This window comes from Sorex araneus, chromosome 3, assembly GCF_027595985.1.
Source record: "Sorex araneus isolate mSorAra2 chromosome 3, mSorAra2.pri, whole genome shotgun sequence".
Classification (NCBI taxonomy): Eukaryota; Metazoa; Chordata; class Mammalia; order Eulipotyphla; family Soricidae; genus Sorex; species Sorex araneus.
In genome coordinates, this window is record NC_073304.1 from 120490160 (window position 1) to 120510442 (window position 20283).

At 45.7% G+C, this 20283-nt stretch overlaps 1 protein-coding gene across 2 annotated transcripts in view; it reads left to right on the forward strand.

Annotated features, from left to right (window-relative positions):
- Nucleotides 1-13337, forward strand: part of PPA1 (inorganic pyrophosphatase 1) — a 29863-nt gene extending 16526 nt beyond the window's left edge. For both annotated transcript variants that reach the window (XM_055133101.1, XM_055133102.1), the window contains exons 6-11: nt 19-145; nt 6121-6248; nt 6691-6776; nt 10347-10416; nt 12409-12451; nt 12985-13337. In XM_055133101.1, coding sequence (XP_054989076.1) covers nt 19-145; nt 6121-6248; nt 6691-6776; nt 10347-10416; nt 12409-12451; nt 12985-13016 — 486 coding nt within the window. In that variant the 3' untranslated portion in view covers nt 13017-13337. The remainder of the gene's footprint in view (nt 1-18; nt 146-6120; nt 6249-6690; nt 6777-10346; nt 10417-12408; nt 12452-12984) is intronic.
- Nucleotides 13338-20283: the final 6946 nt, after the last annotated feature.

Here is a 20283-nt window from a genome sequence, read left to right on the forward strand (position 1 = left end):
TTACTGACTCTCACTCAGGTATGTGATAGAGGCGAAATCATCCGGGTGAAAGTTCTCGGCATATTGGCGATGATCGATGAAGGGGAGACCGACTGGAAGGTCATTGCCATTAACGTGGACGACCCAGATGCGGCCAATTTTAACGGTAAGGGAAGCATCCCCAGTCTTGGACCCAGATCTTGCTCACCCCCGAGTGCAACCATGACCTTCACGCTGTTAAAGACAGGAACAAAATGTGTGGCGGGGTGTTTCGGTGTCCACCTCCGAACTTTCACCTCCAGACTAAGCTAATGAAACTTCCTCCTTCATTCCAGGAAAGTAAATAACCCGGTAGCCTGAATCTGCTGTGTCCTCCCACACTCCCAGCCCCCTACACACACACACCTTTGTTTCTATGCGGGCTAGAGCTCCATTGCTCTGTTTTGGTGTTTTTTTTTCTTTTTGGGTCACACCTGGCAATGCACAGGGGTTACCTCCTGGCTTTGCACTCAGGAGTTATTCCTGGTGGTGCTCAGGGGACCATATGGGATGCTGGGAATTGAACCCGGGTCGGCCACGTGCAAGGCAAACTCCCTACCTGCTGTGCTATTGCTCTAGCCCCTCCGTTGCTCTGTTTATTAAGGCTCTTTAAGTTGATATATTCAGCTACTATAGAATTCGCTATTCTAAAGTGTGTGAGTCTGTGGTTCTTTACATAGTCACTAGGTAGGGCAACTACTACCTAATTTCAGACCATTTCTCCCCTCTACTGGGCACCTCTCATTCCCACTTCCCCCAGTTCCTGTTGGCCCTAATGTACTATGTGTCTTTCTCACGGAAACGGGACCCTGTGATGACTTGATTGCCCTCTTGACCAAGCCTGTTTCCAGGGTCCACCATGTTGTACATGTCGAAGAAGTACTTCTTTCCCTTTTGGTGGTCGAATTCTCAACACAAAATTCAACATTTTGATACCAAAGTGTAGGTGTGGTGGCATTTAGTACATTTGTAAGGTGAGTCCCCATCGCTCTCTGGTTCCAGGCCCTCCCTGCCCCGACGGGAAACTGTGTTTTAAGCCGTTGTTCCCTGCTCTGCCCCCACAGTCTGGGCATGCGCTCCCCCTTCTAACCTCCTTGTTTCTGATGCTGGTCTTGGGCCACGCCCAGCGGTGCCAGGGCTTGCTCCAGGCTCTGCACTAGTCACTCCTGCGGGGTTGGGGCACCACACGGGGTGCCAGGGATAGAACCTGGGTGGGCTGTGTGTGAGGCAAGCGCCTCCCCACTGCCCTGTCGCTCCGGCCGCCCTTCTCCCATCCTTGAGGGCAGCGACATGTGCGCCTTCCACGGTTGTGCCAGCCCTTCTACCTCTGCCCACCGAGGGGAGACTCTGCTTTTGAAGGTTGTGTGCTTACGCGAGGCCTCAAAGTCCCGGCGATCACATCTGAAAGGCCATCTGTCATCTAAGGTGAACGTCTTCTTAGGCTGGGGTTAGGAGGGGGAGTCCTTAGGAGACGGAGAAAAAGGAGGGAGATTCTGCCACCATAAAATTCTGTGGGTTTTGACAAATACTCAGTATTGGTGTCCACCGTTATAATACCAGCATAGGTGTAGAGGCCATCATGCTGCCCCAGCTGAAGGGGGTTCACCCCCCCACCCCCACCGGATCCCAAAAGCCCATGACTGTGACAGTGTGTGGAAGCAAGGGTGCCAGTCAGCTCACCTGGGTATTCCTGGGTTATCCGCTGCTAGAACCGCAGAGGGAGGCAGGAGAATGAGAGGACATGGGGGAGGACCCGGCTTGCTCTTGCTGCCGTAATGGCTGACAGGGGAGGGGAGTCAGGGGCTCCAAGCAGCCTTCAGGACACGGAGGAGGGTTTGCCTGTAGTATCTCCCAAGGGCACACATTCCTGCTGACGCCTCCATCTTAGCCCAGTGAGGCCCGTTTGAGGCAGGCAGACTTGGGCAATTAACTAGGTAAATTAACTAGACAAGGTTAATAGAACAATGGCCAAGATAAACAAGACACAGAGTTCCCAGATCTCGTCATTTGGATAAATCTTCGTGCTTTGAGTGAGGCAGTGGCTTCTTTATAGGACACCAAGAGCCCAAGTGACAGCAGAACACTTACACCGCATCATGATGAGAAAATCGAGCGTATCAAAGGACCTGGCAATTCTCAGGGGTCACTCCTGACTCAGGAATTACTCTGGCGGTACTCGGGGAACTTAGCTGGGGTGCCGAGTTCAAACCCGGGTTGGGAGCATACAAGGCAAGCACAGACCCGCTGTACTATCGCTCCAGCCCCAAAGGACACTCTCTAGACAGAGAGAACTGGCTGGAGAGACAGTACAGGCGTGAAGGTGCTCTAGCTTAAGCCCTGCGTTTGGATGACTTAATTTTCAGCACAAAACCCACCACCCCAAAATAAAAAAAATTAAAAGAATGAACAAACCTCAAACGTAAGGAAAGTTGACCAAATTTGGATCTCTGGTGAATCTCTAGTATCCTTACTGTAGAAAGAGCCATCTCAGTAAGTGTGAGAAAACCGTAATACACATGACAAATAGTAAATAAGATTTGGCTCTAATACAGATAATGCTCCACCCAGTGTGGGCAGGGAAGGAGCGGTCTGGGCCCTCATCTGCGCGGCCAGCGTGGCCCTGCTGCCTTCCTCGAACCTCAGCCTGAGCACTCTGCCCTCCACGCTGGCTCTGCTCTGCAACGTTGGTCGGCGCCCGGGTGAGGGGGACTCCACTGGCCGCAGCCCCGGGAGAGGCCTGTGACCGCCAGAGTCTGGCCAGAGCGATAGTACAGCGAGCAGGGCACTTCCCTTGAGCACCACTGACCCGGATCATGCCCCCAAGCACCTGTAGGGGTGATGAGTGCAGAGCCAGGAGTAACCCCTGAGCATCACTGGGTATGGCCAAAAAGGCAAAAAAATAAAGAAAAGAGAAAACAGCACCAGAATCCACACCACTCCCACCTCCCTGCAGTGGGCACCCGGGGAAGGACACCTCAGGGCTGTGGCCCCCAGACGGGAGTGTCAGGGCTGTGGCTGGATCTTGATGGGGCCTCAGGAGGCAGCACTGGGAGCCCCAAAGACCACGGGCTCTGGAGTCACTGCAGCTCTTCATTTCCTCACCAGCTCTGCTTCGGGGGGCCCTCCCCAAGTCTGGGGTGCAGTCACTCGGCACCCAGGCTGCGTGCCCCGCTCCAGCCCCCGTCCAGGAGCGCAAGTGAAGCGGTTTCCCGAGTTCTCCAAGTCATTCCAGTCCGTGGGACCTCGGGAGCCGATTGCGGAGCCTCTAGCTTATAGCAGGAGGGGAGGCTGCAGAGAACGAATGTGTCGGAAGGGTGTTGCGGACCCCCTAGGAGTGCCTGGAGGGAAAGAGCCTGTGGGGGGGTTTGCCAGGTGCAGCATTTCCACTTTAGGGCCCTGTCTGTTTATCTGAGTTATTTCCGAATCAGATGATGTTCTACATTGTAATTCTGGAAATTTATCAGTCATTAAATACTTCCCAACTGTAAGCTTTTTGTATATTATAAATGGGCCTTAAGCAAAGTTATGCTGATATAAGTAAGTTTTTGTAGTTGATTGTACTCCTGATTTCCCCACCCCCTTTTTTTTTGTGTGTGTGTTTTTTGCACTTAGATCATTTGCTTACTTCCAGCAGCCGTTTGGTCATTGAAAGTTGGGTTGAGTCTGCCAAGATCTCTCCACCGTGACCCCAAGGTCCCTTCCTCACCCCGCCCCTCCCTCCCCTTAGCATCCTCAAGTCACCTCAGGCTTGTTGCCACTGGGACTGCTCTTGTCCCAGGCTTTGTTTGTTTATTCTCTGCCCAAGAGTGAGACCAGCTGCTGTTTGTCTTTCTCTTTTGGATTCACGTCACTTAGCACCACGCCCTCCAGTTCCACTGAGTAGCAGAAGGCAGGGGTTCATCTTTGCTCACAGCCAAGAGTGCTGCACTGTGTGTGTCCCACCTTCTCCATCCACACCTCTGCAGCTGGGTGCTTGGTGTGTTTGCAGATCTTGGCTGTGATAATTTGTGCTGTGATGGACATGTAGTGCCCTGGCTACGGGCCAGTAGAGCAGCACTGCAAGTAGCAAGCAGTAATATTGGCATGCTTGTTTTTGTTTTTTTTTTTATCAAAAAATTAATGTATAGATTAAAAATTCCGAGTTTAAAAAATCTGCAGGGAGGACCCAGAGATAGAAATGGCACCTGCCTCAGTCTCTGGCACCGCGTATGGTCTGGTCTGGTCCCTGGAGCGCCTCCAGGGCTTGCTGCTGGGTAGGTACAGAGTCTGGTACAAGCCCTCAGTGTAGCCCAAACCTATTTTCCCTCCTTCCAAAAATAATCTGCAAATCTAAGTTTAAAACAAAATTTTTAATTTCCTATGAGTGGGGGCCAGAGTGAGTAGATAGGCAGTTAGGTAGCTTGCCGTGTACACAGCTGGCCTGGGTTAGTCTCTGGCACTACGTATATTCCCCTGGAGAATCTCGAGCCCTGAGCACTGGTGGGTGTTGGCTCCTCCCTCCCAATTTGGTTCCTGTTAACAACAATAATAAAATATATGTGTGTGTATACATATAGGTATATATATGTCACTGTATCACTGTGCATATACATATATGCACTGTTAGACCATCGTTCATCGATTTGCTCGAGTGGGTACCAGTAACATCTCCATTGTGAGACTTGTTACTGCTTTTGGCATATCGAATACGCCATGGGGAGCTTGCCAAGCTCTGTCGTGGAGGTGGGATACTCTAGGTAGCTTGCCAGGCTCTCCGACAGGGACAGAGAAATCAAACCCAGGTCGGCCGCGTGCAAGGCAAAGGCTCTACCCGCTGTGCTATTGCTCCAGTCCATATATAATATATATAATATATATATATACACACATATTTATATTTATATTTACATGTGTGTATAAAATGATAAAGCTGAGTTTGATGAACTTGAGATTGTTGAGCTCTGTCAAAACTTAAAGAGTGGCTGGAGGGTGATAGATAGCACAGCGGGTAGGGTGTTTGCCTTGCACATAGCTGAGCCGGGTCCCCCGAGCACCACCAGGAGTAATTCCTGAGTGCATGAGCCAGGAATAACCCCTGTGCATTGCTGGGTGTGACCCAAAACCAAAAAAAAAAATAAATAAAACAAGGAGTTTTTAGGTGGTCTCCCCAGCAGTGCTTAGAGGTCTTGCTGCTACTCCCAGTGAGCCCAGTGGTGCTTGGACCACCCAACAGTGCTGGGGATCGGACCCGAGTCCTCCAGCCCTCAGCCCTGCCCTCTACTCCTTAACAAGGAAGGTTGTAAGAGGAGGGGAGGTTGCAAGCCCTCAAACCTCAGTCCTCCATCCCAGTGACCCCTGGGCATTGCCGATGTGGCCCCCTGAGCACTGCCTGGGTGGCACATCTGGTCCCAGGCGCCAGTGTCATGTCGTCCAGCCCTCACAGTGATCCACTGATCTGGTAGACTGAGAATCACTTGAGAGGTCCCGTGAAAATGCTTTTAAAGTATTAAGAGATTACCTGTGCTATAAAACAAACAAAAACATTATAATTGATATGTAACTTAATCATGGATATGAGCCTAAGGCAGTTTCTTAATTATCTCTCGGTATATAATTGGCAGGTGATCTGAATATAGCTTCAACTTGTCTTTTGTTTGTTTTGGGGGGTCACACGCAGCGTTACTCAGGAGTTACTCCTGACTTTGCACTCAGGGATCACTCCTGGAGATGCTTGGGGGACAATATGGGGTGCTGAGTCAGCTGCATGCAAGGCAGATGCTCTGACACTGTACTTTGTACACCCTGGCCCCGAAACATGTCTTCTTAAATATTTTTGATCATGTGGCCCCCTAGCCATTTCTCTCCTTTGGGCTAAAACATAGATGTACTACTGTACTGATTAGTAAGATTTCATGATGCTAGGCGGTTTTGTGTGTGTGTGTGTGTGTGTGTGTGTGTGTGTGTGTGTGTGTGTGTGTTCTATCAGCAGAGTGATGAGTTCTGACATAATCTGTAACTTCTCGTTAATTCATCCTCTAGGTTTTACAGAATAAGTAGGTAACACATTCATTGGGTGCAGAAAGAGTTACATGGGCACCTTGTAATCTGCTTGTTCTCGTTTAGATATCGATGATGTCAAGCGGCTGAAGCCTGGCTACCTGGAAGCAACTGTGGACTGGTTTAAAAGGTACAAGGTTCCTGATGGAAAGCCAGAGAACCAGTTCGCTTTCAATGCTGAATTTAAAAATAAGGTAACGCACCATTCCGAATGGCCACTCCAGACCTATCTGTGTGAAGACTTATAATGTAACCATAGGGTTACATTATACCGTTCCAGAAGACTCTGTGATCTTAAGTCCCTAAGACATAAGAGAGCCCTCATGCTGCTGTACACACTCAAATGTGCTCTGCCGTTTAGACACAAGAAAGCTGGGGGGGGGGCTGGAGCGATAGCACAGCGGGTAGGGCGTTTGCCTTGCATGAGGCTGACCCGAGTTTGACTCGCAGCATCCCATATGGTCCCTTGAGTACCGCCAGGGGTAATTCCTGAGTGCAGAGCCAGGAGTGACCCCTGTGCATTGCCAGGTGTGACCCAAAAAGCAAAAAAAAGAAAGCCATGGGAAGAAATTCATAGTCCTCAGGCTTGGGGGAAGTTCCACTTCCTCCTGTAATGAATGTCTTTTCAAATTTCAGGACTTTGCGATTGATGTTATTAAGAACACTCATGACTATTGGAGAGCTTTAGTCACCAAGAAAACCGATGGGAAGGGAATCAGCTGGTAAGCGGCCGTGCCCCTCTGCTCACTCAACACCCAGAGCAGCCCAGTTTGTCCGAAGGTTTTGGTGGGGTTCTGTTTGTTTGGGTTTTGTTTTGAGGGGGTTGCTCTTTGGGCCTTTGGGAGCCTTTGGGTTCTTTGGGAACACTGACAGTGCTCCTGTGTGTACTATATGTTGGGGTTTGCTTCCGGCAGTGCTCAGAGGACCATGCAGTGTCCCCTGTGATTGGACCTGGGCCTCCTGATATTAGAGCATGTCCTAACAAACTGTCCTGTTAGCATCCATCTACTTAGAAAAGAGGTCGTGGGGCCATGCTTTGCACATAGGCCCTGGGTCTGGTTCCTAGCACATAAATACACACAAAAAAAAACCCCTTCAGTTTTGTCAGTTAGTGCTCACCTGAGTGAGCAGGAGAGTGAATACACAAACTGAAAAGCGCCGTAAGACACTTAGAACAAGTACAAGCTGAGACCTTAAAGGAAGTCATGGCAGCCACCTTTGTGAGGTCGCCGGTACTTACCAAACATGTAGAGTTTAGTTATCCGTAATCCCACTAGGCATTATTTATGGAGTGGCCATTGCTTGTCAAGCTTGTACGAGAGCTGTAGGGAGATTAAACTTCACCAAAGTCACTGCAACAGAGTAAGACTCACCTCCAGTCTAGCTGCTCCGGCCCCACCCCATTCACTACAACACTTAATTTTTCTGTTTGTTTGGCTTTTGGGTCATACCCCTCAGTACTCAGGACTTACTCCTGGCTTTGCGCTCAACAGTCACATCTGGTGGGGCTCAGGGGACCATATGGGGTGTTGGGATTGGACCCCGTGAGCAGCATTTAAGGCAAGCACCCTACCCTCTGTACTGTCATCTGGCCCATGAATTTTTATATTAACTTGAGATGGGAAGGCCTTTCCAAATAGAATACACTCAGGATCCATGAGAGTCACTTATTGATTGTTATGTATTGGGAAACCTTTTTTTTTTTTAATTTTTTTGAATACTGTGAGAGACCAATTACAATGCTGTTCATGATTGGATTTCAGTCATACAGTGTTCCAACACCCACCCTCCACCAGGGCACACTCCTAGCACCAGTGTCTCCTGTTTCCTGTTTCCCTCCTATCACCCCCCCACTCACGCCCCCCAGCCTGACTATATGGCACTCACCTCTCTCTCTCTCTCTCTCTCTCTCTCTCTCTCTCTCTCTCTCACTCCCCTCTCTCCCTCCCCCTCTCCCTCTCTCCTTCCTCTCCCTTTCTTTTCTCTCTCCCTCTCCCTCTCCTCTCCCCTGAAGGGTTAGTCAGACTATCCCTTCCCTACTTTGTACTTTGAATCCTCAGGTCTTGCCCAGCACAGTCATTCCCGGCCGTTAATGTCATAGCAAGGAGACCATGTTTTCCATGTTTATTTTTTATTTTTGAGACAGCATGGGCACACCTAATGGTGCTCAGGAGCGGCTCTTGGTGGTGCTCGGGGAACCATATGCAGTAATGGGGATTGAGTGGGGCACACAGTACACATGCCTCAACTCTTGTGCTCTCTGGGCCTGCTTAGTGATCATGTTTGTTTATTGGTCGGTTTGGGGCCATGTGGCTGTGCTCAGCGCTCTGCAGGTGGAGCACTCCTGGCAGTGCTCAGGGCAGCTGTGTGCAAGGCAAACCCCCTTAGCTGCTGAACTGTTTCTGGCTCAAATATTTTTTTTTAATTGAGTCATCGTGAGAACAGTTACAAAGCTTTCAGGATTAAGTCTCAGTCTTACAATGATCCAACACCCATCCCTTCACCAGTGCACATGTTCCACCACCAAGAACCCCAGCATACCCTCATCCCACTCCCTATCCTGCCTATGTGGCAGATGATTTTCACTTTACTCTCTCTCTACTTTGATTACATTCAGTTTTCGACAGAAAACCTACTATTATTATTTGTATTTCCCCCCTCCCCAACAATCAGACCTGCCAAAAAGGTATCCTTTTTTTTTTTTTTGAAGTTAGCTTTTCCAGGTATTTTATTTTTTAATTTTTTTCTCTCTTTTATTAATGAATCACCTTGAGGTACAGTTACAAACTATGAACTTTCATGTTTGCATTTTGGTTTACAACCCTCCACCAGTGCCGATTCTCCTCCACCAATGTTCCCAGTATCCCTCCCACCACCCCCACCTCAACCCCCACCACCCTGACCTGCCTCTATGCCAGGGCATTCCCTTTTGTTCTCTCTCCTGTTGGGTGTTGTAGTTTGCAGTAGAGGTATTGAGTGGCCATCATGTTCGATCTACAGTCTACTTTTGTTATGCAGCTTTCAACCTGAGTGGGTCCTCCCAAAATTCTCTACTAGGTGTTCCCTTCTCAATCTCTGCTGCCTTTCCCCCAGCATGTGAGGCCAATTTCCAAGCTGTGGGGCAGACCTCCTGGTTCTTATCTCTACTACTCCTGGGTGTTTTTGTCCCATTCTGCTACTTTATATTCCACATATGAGTGAGATCTTTCTATGTCTGTCTCTTCGAAAAGGTGTCATTTGATCATTTGTTTTCTGTTGCTGATAATGAAGAGCATATGATGTTGCATGGCCGCAAAAGTGGCTGCGCAGTTTTGGAATTCTGATATTTTAGTAATTAAGTCCAGAGGTATTAATGCCAGTAGCCACTGTGTTCCGAGATTGGTTTGTGTGCCTCTGGGATCATGGCTGTTAGGTCTAGCTCCAATTTTAATCATTTCATATTACTTCTTGCCTTTCATATTCTCAGCAGTGAAATCACATTGTGCTGCTATCTCTCCAGCCCAGCGTATGAATTTTTAAAAATGTTTGAACACATTTTACTAGACTATTTGTCAGGAATCTGACCCCAGAGTGAATCTGACCCCAGAGTTTGCCCCTGCCAGGAATGTCTGGCTCAGCTATCTGAGAAGATAAAATCTATCTGATAAAATTTAGCACACATAAATACTGATTTTTTTGTATGCTTTTTCTTTTCATCCTATTTAATTAGAAAAGGTAGGTTTCTCAGCTTAATTCGCATTTCTTAACTACTTTAGTGATCATTTCAAAGTATTTAACATCAGGTTTTTAAATCTGAATATATTAAAATACTTAAGTAAAATTTACTACAAGAATAATGGAATAACCATAGGGCTAGAGAGATAAGACAGAAGGGGAAGCCCTTGCTGGGTGTGGCCCATCCCAGTCAACAACTCCTCCTCCCATTCACCCCCCCCAAAAAAAAAAAAGAGCTATTTTACCTTCTCAAAATAGAACATTAAGATATTCAAAGAGGGGCTGGAGTGACAGCACAGGGGTAGGGTGTTTGCCTTGCATGCGGCCGACCCGGATTTGATTCCCAGCATCCCATATGGTCCCCGAGCACCGCCAGGAGTAATTTCTGAGTGCAGAGCCAGGAGTAAGCCCTGAGCATCGCTGGGTGTGACCCAAAAAGCAAAATAAATAAATATTTAAAAAGAGTAAGCCTTCAACTTTGAAAGCTTAAGCTTTCGAACAAATCCTGTGGTCTGCCATCTCCAACTTGTGGCAGAGAAGTGTTTTTCTCTCCAAAACCGCTTCTGTTTTATTGGCAGCATGAACACGACGGTGTCCGAGAGCCCCTTCAAGTGCGACCCCGACGCTGCCAAAGCCATCGTGGACGCTGTATGTATACGATGCTGCGGCGGGTGGTGCTAAGAGGGGGGGAAGCATTTACACAAGTATTTGGGGGCCCCTGTATTTGTGTTAACCTGTGAGGTCTGGAAATTGCCATTGAACACACATAGATAGTCGTCTGGCTGTGGGGAGGGTCAGAGGATACCATAAATGGGGAACAAGTAGCAAAGTCGTGCCATTTGTAAAAAATCACGGTGATTCCAGAGTGTGCCAGCCAGCCCGGGTGCCTGGGTGCCTTCCATGCGCCGTCTTTCTCAGAAGCAGTGGGAGCCTCGGTGGTGTGGTTATACAGTAAAGACTAGGAGGGGCTGGAGCGATAGCACAGCGGGGAGGGCGTTTGCCTTGCATGCAGCCGACCCAGGCTGGATTCCCAGCACCCCATAGGGTCCCCCCAGCACCACCAGGAGTAATTCCTGAGTGCAGAGCCAGGAGTAACCCCTGGGCATCACTGGGTATGACCCAAAAAGAAAAAAAAAAAGAAGACTGGGAATCTGTCAGATCTCAGTACCACTGCAGAGGTATTTAAATACTAGAAAAGACTTTTCTCAGGTAGTAAACATTTATCAAAGAAATAATCATAGTTTTGCACTGATTTAATGATCTACCTTTGAATAACAAAAAAATCTCATTGTTCTCATTTGCCATATTAAACAGGGAAAATAAGAGGACATGAAATCTCACTTTTTATTTTGTTTTTTTTGTTTGTTTTGCTTTTTGGGTCACACCTGGCAATGCACAGGGGTTACTCATGGCTCTGCACTCAGGAATCACCCCTGGCGGTGCTCAGAGGACCATATCAGATGCTGGGAATCAAACCCGGCTCAGCTGTGCAGACAAATGCCCTACCCACTGAACTATTGTGCCAGCTTTGAAGTGTCACTTTTTAGTGACTTGTAAATGGGGCAATAAGGAGAGAAAAGCAATTTAACAAAGATGCAAACACATTCAGATTTATCTTTATGTTATATGTCCTGACAAAGTTGAGGTAAATTAAAAAAAAAATCCTAGGAAGAGAAAAAAGCCACTATTGGTTAACAAGAATAGCTTTTCACTAGAACACTCTGTCCATCTTTAGTATATGGATATGTACCTGTTTATAATCATTATATATATGTCAGTTGGTGTTCTTGATTTTGAAAATATTTTTGTTCTACTGTGTGTCATGGGCTGGAGCAATAGCACAGTGGTAGGGCGTTCGTCTTTCACGCAGCCAACCCGTGTTCGATTCCTTTGCCCCTCTTGGATAGCCTGGCAAACTACTGAAATTATTGCGCCCACATGGCAGAGCCTGGCAAGCTACCCGTGGCGTATTGGATATGCCCAAAACAGTAACAATAAGTCTCACAATGAGAGATGTTACTGGTGCCTGCTCGAACAAATCGATGAGCAACAGGGTGACAGTGACAGTGACTGTGTGTCATAGGTTATAGAAGTTTGAATATGTTAGTCTTTCTTTTTATTTTTCCTCTTTTTGGGTCATACCCACCGATGCTCAGGGGTTACTACTGGCTCTGCACTCAGGAATCACCCCTGGTGGTGCTCAGGGGACCATATGGGATGCTGGGAATTGAGCCCAGGTCAGCCGCGTGCAAGGCAAATGCCCTACCCACTGTGCTATCGCTCCAGCCCCTAGTCTTTCTTAACAGTAGAGCAAACCGTGTATTGCTCCTATATACTATAGATTATCTTTGAAATTGAAAAAAATGTGGTTACTGTCTGTTTTGATTGATTTAAAAAAAATTTTTTTTCTTGCTTTTGCTTTTTGAGATTATGTTCTGTTTGGGTTTGGTTTTGGGGCCACACCAAGCAGGGCTTGCTCTTGGATCTGCACTCAGGGATCACTCCTGGAGGGACTCTAGGGAGCATAATTAATGGGGTGCCGGGATTTGACCGGGGTTCCGCCACACGCAAGACTAGCACCTTGCCTGTTGTGTTCTTTCTCTGGCCCCTGGACTAACATTTTGTACTATTTTGTTTTAGTTACCACCACCATGTGAAACTGCCTGCAGAGAACCAACAGATGGTAAGACCTATAGCCTAGTAAAATTATTTTTGAAATATGTACAATGTGAAAAAATTCGACACATACCTGATATAGACAGAGAATGACGGGAGGAAGAGAGATAACATGAGTTCTGTAGTACATGTGGGGAGAAAGACCCTGTGCATGTCACCTCTGGGGCCACCCTCTCCCTGGTTTCCAAACCGTGGGCCCCTGCTTGCTTTGGGGTCCTGTGTAGATGCCCCAGAGTCACTGAAGCAAACCCGGTCTAGACCACCTGGCCACAGGCTGCTTCACCCCAGGCAAGAGTTTTCAACCCTTTCGGTGTTAGAATTCTCTGGAAGGGTCTCCTGGAGAAGCACACATGGTTAGTAGCGAGGTCGACAGCTCAGAACAAAGCACTGTTTGCCAGAGTGAACTTTTTTGTTTGCGAGGGTTTGTTTCCTGGTAGTCTAGAATAGGATAGGTGAAAGCCGGTGACTGAGTTATTCTGTGTTGAGTGTCCTTTTGATTCTTAGGATTTCTAATTTGTTTTTCTTTTCCCTGAATTGCAGTGCATAAGTGGTTCCATCACCAGAAAAACTAAGAAAATGTCTTTGAAATGCAAGCTGAGATTCCTGAATCCTGTTCATCTGGAAGTATTAGATACAAAGTAGTTTTCCAGAGCTTAAAAAATTTGTAGAACTAATCTAGGTAAAGCAAATTCTGCTGTGACCAATCCCAATATATTTGGAATTTTACCCATCTAAAAGCATTTTTCTTATCTTCAACTAAGGAAACTTTTATTACATGCTAAAGTATCAAAGCGGTTGTAATTTGAGGTCAGTGGTGAATAAATGTGCAAGATAAGTACCTATTGGGTGTATATGTTTCCCCTGTGTTAGGAAATAAAATTACGTTACTGAAACTTGGTTTTTTTTTTTTTTTTTTTTTTTTGCTTTTTGGGTCACACCTGGAGATGCACAGGGGTTACTCCTGGCTCTGCACTCAGGAATTTCCCCTGGCCGTGCTCAGGGGACCATATGGGATGCTGGGATTCGAACCCGGGTCGGCCGTGTGCAAGGCAAACACCCTACCCGCTGTGCTATTGCTCCAGCCCCTGAAACTTGGTTTTTGATTTTTTAATTTCTAATATGAAGTATTAAATATAGCAGGTATGGGTGTTTGGTGTTTATTTTCTATCAGTGATCTTACAATTCAGTTTCATAGTAATTAGACTAAAACCAACCAACTTTAGAAACTAGAGAACAGAATTCCTAAAGAATTCTTGATATGATGGTTTTACTTAACATACAGCATCACACTGTGAAGCAAAATAAGTTTAAGATCTGAAGAGATAGTACAGTGGGCGGGGCACTTCCCTTGTACCGGCCAATACAGATTCTATCCCCAGCACCACGTATGGTCCCCAAGCCCCCTCCACACACACACTAACCACATAAAATAAAGCTTTGTAAGTTTATATTAGCAGAAAGCACATGTTTGTAATCAATTGAAGCAATTTGTAATATATTTTAAATAACATTGTGACTAAAGTTAGTTACAGGAGAGCAATATGGACCTGAAATTTGAGTCTTACCAACTACTTATTAACTCTTTTTTTTTTTTTGGTCATACAGTTAGTAGAACTCAGGGCTTACTCTTGGCTCTTCACTCAGGGCACTCCTGACAGGCTTCAGGGGACCATATGGGTGTCAGGGATCAAACCCCAGTCAGCTGTACTCAGCAGGCACCCTCCCCACTGTACTGTATAGCTCCAGTCCAGCTCTGTAATCTTGAGTCAGTAATCAGCCAGCTTTAGCTCCCTCATTTTTAAAGAATTGCTTATAAGATGCCATGTAATGAGCATTCAGAGTGCTTTAGTTGATATTTTAACCAAGGTCCTTTTAGATTCACACGCAGTTGTGAGATTCCTTTCATCTTGCCCAGTTTTCCCCCAAAGGTAGGGTTTTGTAACTGAGTGTAGCACTTAGTCCAGCCATAACACTTTGTTGGATACTTCCCCAGTTTTACTCAGATTCCTCTGTGCAGGTGGTGTGGAAGGACTAGACAGGCCTGTCTCCTGTCTCCGGAAGTTCCCAGTTCTCTGAGGCATAACCCACAGCATCACACACATCTGTTGTGCTAGGGGTTTTGTTCAAACTGTCCACAAGGACATGGGTCATGTTGAATGAGTAGAGCACCCGTGCTCTAGTGTGACCCCTCTGAGCCCATGCTAGTTCCCAATCAAGATCACATTCTGAGGTGCCCAGAGTTAGGACTTTGATATGGGAATTTTTGTGAGACAATCTTCTGCCCTTGAGATGGCCAGAGTGATAGTACAGCAGGGAGGGCATCTGCCTTGCACATGGCCGACCCGGGTTTTATCCCCAGCATCCATCCCATATGGCTCCTGAGCACCACCAGGAGTAATTCCTGAGCACAGCCAGGAGCAACCCTGAGCATTGCCAGTTATGGCCCAAAATATAATAGTAATAAGCCTTGAGGAGAAAGTATATATTTATATAGAATATATAAAGTTCCTTAAAGAACCTAAGTAATTTGTTCAGTGCCAATAAATGGTAGAGATAGGCCTTTAACCCACTCATCTGACATTGAGGCTAGGGGCTTGCTCAGTGTTTTACATTGTTTTTCCATCTGTGCCATCATTGTTAATGGTTTCTTGTATATTTTTTGGGGGGTGGGGGCACACCTGGCGATGCTCAGGGGTTACTCTCCGCTCTACACTCAGGAATCATTCCTGGCAGTGCTCAGGGATTGACTATAGGATGCCAGGGATTGAACCTGGGATGATTATGTACAAGGCAAACACCTACCCACTATACCCTCTGGCCCCCCTGCACCATCATTGTTAATGGATTTTTAATCACCCACCAAGCATTCCTGTTAAACATTGGGTTTTAGTGTTTCGCTCTGTTATCATTGGCTATTCCCCACTTTAGGATTGTTCTCTAAGGATAAATTTCCAGGGGTACATTGTTCCCTTTGTGTTTCTTTTTTGACATTTTTTCCGTGTAAGCTTAGGATTCAAACTTGATTAAATAACTCAGGTTAAATTACTTAACCCCAACCCAAGAGAGTTTGGGGGTTAAGGTGCATAACTTGCACTCAGCAGACCAGGGCCCCATCCCCAGCACCACATCTGGTCCCTTGGGCACAGCCAGATGTGTCCCCCAAACTAGATAAAAACCCATGGTTTTCAATTGCTAGTCTGCAGAGTTGTAGAAATTTCCATCCAGTTCACAAAAAAAGGTATTTTTCTGCTTCACACCATGCGCCTATGTCCTGGTGCATTGCCCCTGAAGACAGATATAAATTGTGTGTGTGTTTCTACATCTTTGTGTTATTTTTGCCCTACTTTGCAGATGTAAAAAGGTTGAAAGCCCATGGACAACCTGTGTGTGTCAGTTTTCCCACCTGCGAAATGGTCATGGTTATAACATGCTAGAGGGAAAGCAGATGAAGGGCCTGGTGCCTTGTCTCATCATAGCAGGTGCTCACAGGCTCATTGCATATAGTCACTGTATGTATCACTGTCATCCCGTTGCTCATCGATTTGCTCGAGCGGGCACCAGTAACGTCTCCTTTTTGTTGTTGAGACTTGTTACTGTTTTTGGCATAGTGAATACACCATGGGTAGCTTGCCAGGCTCTGCCATGCGGGTGAAATACTCTCAGTAGCTTGCCGGGCTCTCCGAGAGGGGCGGAGGAATCGAACCCGGGTCGGCCGCGTCCAAGGCAAACGCCCTACTGCTGTGCTATCGCTCCAGCCCCATATATAACTATCTTAATGACACACAGTGTGGCCAAGGATATAGCTCAGCAGTAGAGCACTTGCCTTGCATGTGTGAGGCCTTGGATTCAACTCCTAGTACCACCCAGAAAAGTAAAGAGGAAAAGTCTGCTGTTTGGAGACTATAGATAGCCACCAGAGGTCCCTTTTGAAGACAGCCAGGAACAGCCCCTGAGCACTGTGGGTTGTGGCTCAAAAGCCAAAACCAAATTAACACACCCAATGCACACCAATGCAACGATGCTGAGTGTGACCAGCACATTCTTTTTTCAGATCAGACTGCTGGAGATTTCAGTTTGCATAAAGATTTAAATGAGATTTTTTTCTTCTTGTAGAGTTCAACCAGTGCTTTATAATATACCCTTGATATCAACCCCTTATCTGATGGGTATTGGGTAAATATCCTTTCCCATTCTGTAGATTGTATTTTGGTCACTGTATCTTTTGCACTGCAGAAGCTTCTTAGTTTAATATAGTCCCATTTGTTTATCTCTGTTTCCACTTGGTTGGTCAGTTGCATGTCATCTTTGAAGATACCGTTAGCTTTAGTATCGTGGAGGGTTTTGCCAACCTTGTCTTCGATGTTCTTTATGGGTTGTGGTCTGATGTTGAGGTCTTTAATCCATTTTGATCTGTTTTTTTTTGCAAGGTGTCAGGTCGAGGTCTAAGCCCATTCTTTTGCATGTGATTGTCCAGTTATGCCAGCACCATTTCTTAAAGAGGCTTTCCTTGCTTCACTTTGCATTTCTTGATCCCTATTCAAAGATTAGATGATCATACATTTGAGGTTGTGTGTAGGGATATTCCACCCTGTTCCACCAGTCTGCGGCTCTGACTTTGTTCCAGTACCATGCTGTTTAATCAGAAAATGGGGCAAAGAAATGAACAGAAACTTTTCCAAGGAAGAAATACAAATGGCAAAAAGGCACATGAAAAAAATGCTCTGCATCACTAATCATCAGGGAAATGCAGATCAAAACAACTACGAGATACCATCTCACACCACAGAGAATGGCACACATCCAAAAGAACAAAAGCAACCGGTATTGGAGAGGATGTGGGGAGAAAGGGATCCTTCTACACTGCTGATGGGAATGTCAACTGGTTCAGTCCCTTTGGAAAACAATATGGACACTTCTCAAAAAATTAGAAATTGAGCTTCCATTTGATCCAGCAATACCACTTCTGGGAATATATCCCAGAGAAGCAAAAAAAGTATAGTCGAAATGACATCTGTACTTATATGTTCATCACAGCACTGTTTACAATAGCCAGAATCTGGAAAAAACCCGAGTGCCCGAGAACAGATGACTGGTTAAAGAAACTCTGGTACATCTATACAATAGAATACTATGCAGCTGTTAGAAAAGGTGAAGTCATGAACTTTGTATATAAGTGGATCAACATGGAAAGTATCATGCTAAGTGAATGAGTCAGAAAGAAAGACAGACATAGAAAGATTGCACTCATCTGTGGAATATAGAATAACAGAGTAGGAGATTAACACCCAAGAAAAGTAGTATATAATACCAGGAGGTTGGCTCCATGGCTTGGAAGTAGGCCTCACATGCTGGGGGAAAGGCAGCCCGGATAGAGAAGGGAACACCAAGTAAAATGTGGTTGGGGACCCCGCGAGGGAAGGGAGATGCGTGCTGAAAGTAGACTAGAGACTGAACACGATGGCCACTCAATGCCCCTATTGCAAACCACAACACCCAAAAGGAGAGAGAACAAAATGGAATACCCTGCCAAAGAGGCGGGGGTAGGGTGGGGGGGACAGGATTGGAGGGTGTGAGGGATACTGGGTTCATTGGTGGTGGAGAATGGACACTGGTGGAAGGATGGTTCTCGAACATTGTATGAGGGAAACACAAGCACAAAAATGGGTAAATTTGTAACTGTACCTTCACGGTGACTCACTAATTAAAAAAATTAACTAAAAAATGATATTTTTTTCTTCTTTTTTTTTTTTCTTTTTGGGTCATACCTGGCGATGCACAGGGGTTACTCCTAGCTCTGCACTCAGGAATTACTCCTGGCGATGCTCAGGGGACCATATGGGGTGCTGGGAATCGAACCCAGTTCGGCCAAGTGCAAGGCAAACGCCCCACTTGCTATCACTCCAGCCCTTGAATGAGAATTTATATTGAAATTCAAGGTTCATTTCTCCCATCACTGAGCCCAGCCCTGCATTATAGCTGCAGCTATAATGGCCTCATTGGTCCACACATTAGTTCTGCAAGAGCTTAAATCACACTTTTGCACTGAATGCTCTTCCCATTTGAGAACGCTGTCTGCAGACTGCTTTTTTGCAAGTCTGGCAACAGGAAGCTCAGTTTTACATTGATAAGAATATTTTGCAAGCTGCCTCGTGGTGAGCAAGTATTTCTTTAAGGGTGATAAACTTGGTAATTCACTGCTCCCTCTGTTGGTCTTTCCTTACTTATTACAAAACCTTTAAAGTCACAGAAAATTCTCACCAGGAGGAAGATGAAGCAAAGAAAAGCAAAAGATTATGGGGTCATTGGAACTTTAAAAAAATAAGCTTGGGAACCTTTTGGTAGTCGACATAAAAATTTAAAATTCATCCTATCCTTTGAGTAGATAATTCTACTCTCAATTTAAATTCGGGGAATTGTCAAATCAGCAAACAGTACATACCAACTTTGTTTTGCCTAGGAAAACCTGGAAAAAGATTCAAATGTCCAACTGAGGAATGGCTAGATGTATTAACTGTACCATGTAGATATTAAAGAACGGAATCACAGCTTGAGCTGGTATGAAAAAGAAATTCATGTTATGGAGTGAAGGGATGAGGTTGTAGTATTCCATCACAACGGAGTGTGGCCTGTGGGCCAAATCTAGCCTGCTGCAGGTTTGGTAATAAAACTTTTTATTTTATTATTTTATTTTTTTTGCTTTTTGGGTCACACCCAGTGATGCGCAGGGGTTGCTCCTGGCTCTGCACTCAGGAACCCCTGGTGGTGCTTGGGGGACCATATGGTATGCGAACCCGGGTCGGCCGTGTGCAAGGCAAATGCCTACCTGCTGTGCTATCTCCAGTCCCACAATAAAACTAATTTTTAATATTAAATAAACCTTGGGGAATGGCTCCTCTGGCTACTGATCAAGCTGCTTAATGACCATGATCCCAGAGACTTAGAAACAAATCTAGGAACCCAGCAGCTTTGAGCAGAAATCCCTCCAGATTTAATTATTAAAATTTCACAAACAGCAACAGAAAACAAATTGTCTAATGTTGCCCTTTTGGCAGATTTGAGTATTGGGGTAAAATCTCAAATAATAATGGTGGGTCTGGTGTCAAAATATTGAATGTAATCAAAGTAGAGGGAGAGTAATGTGGAAATCATCTGCCACACAGGGGGAGGGTGTGGGATGGGGGGTAGACTGGGGTTTTTGGTGGTGGGAAATGTGCACTGGTGAAGGGACGGGTGTTTCATCATTGTATGATCGAGACTTAAACCCGATAGCTTTGTAACTGCTCTCAAGGTGATTCAATAAATAAATTTTTTTTTAAAAAGTAAAATAATAAAAATTTTAAAAAGGTAAAAGTATGACCAAAAAAATAAATAAATAAACCTAGGATAACAGAAGCTTCTGTGTCCTTTGAACAATATCTCCCTATTCCTGCCACGTCACTCCCCCCTCCCACAGTCGCCCCAATCTTCAGTGACCACCACTTGACTCTCTTTTCTATGAGTCTGGCATTTTCAGATTCCACGTGTAAGTGAAATTACACATTTTTTGTCCTTTTTCAATCTGGCTTATTTCACTTGGCATAAATCTGCATTGATTAAAATTTACTCACTGTGCTGAGTTGATGTAGTTTGACAAATGCATACTATCACACTAACATATTCACCATTAAACTTATTTAAAAAACTTCTCAATTATTTGTATGTTAAGTACTTTTAAAGATAGGTACAGTCCTCCTCACATCCTGTCAATTCCACTCCCTTCTTCTCATTAACCATAGTTACCAGTTTGGTATGACTCTTTATAGATTTTTCTTTATGCCTCTATACACTTATTATTTCACT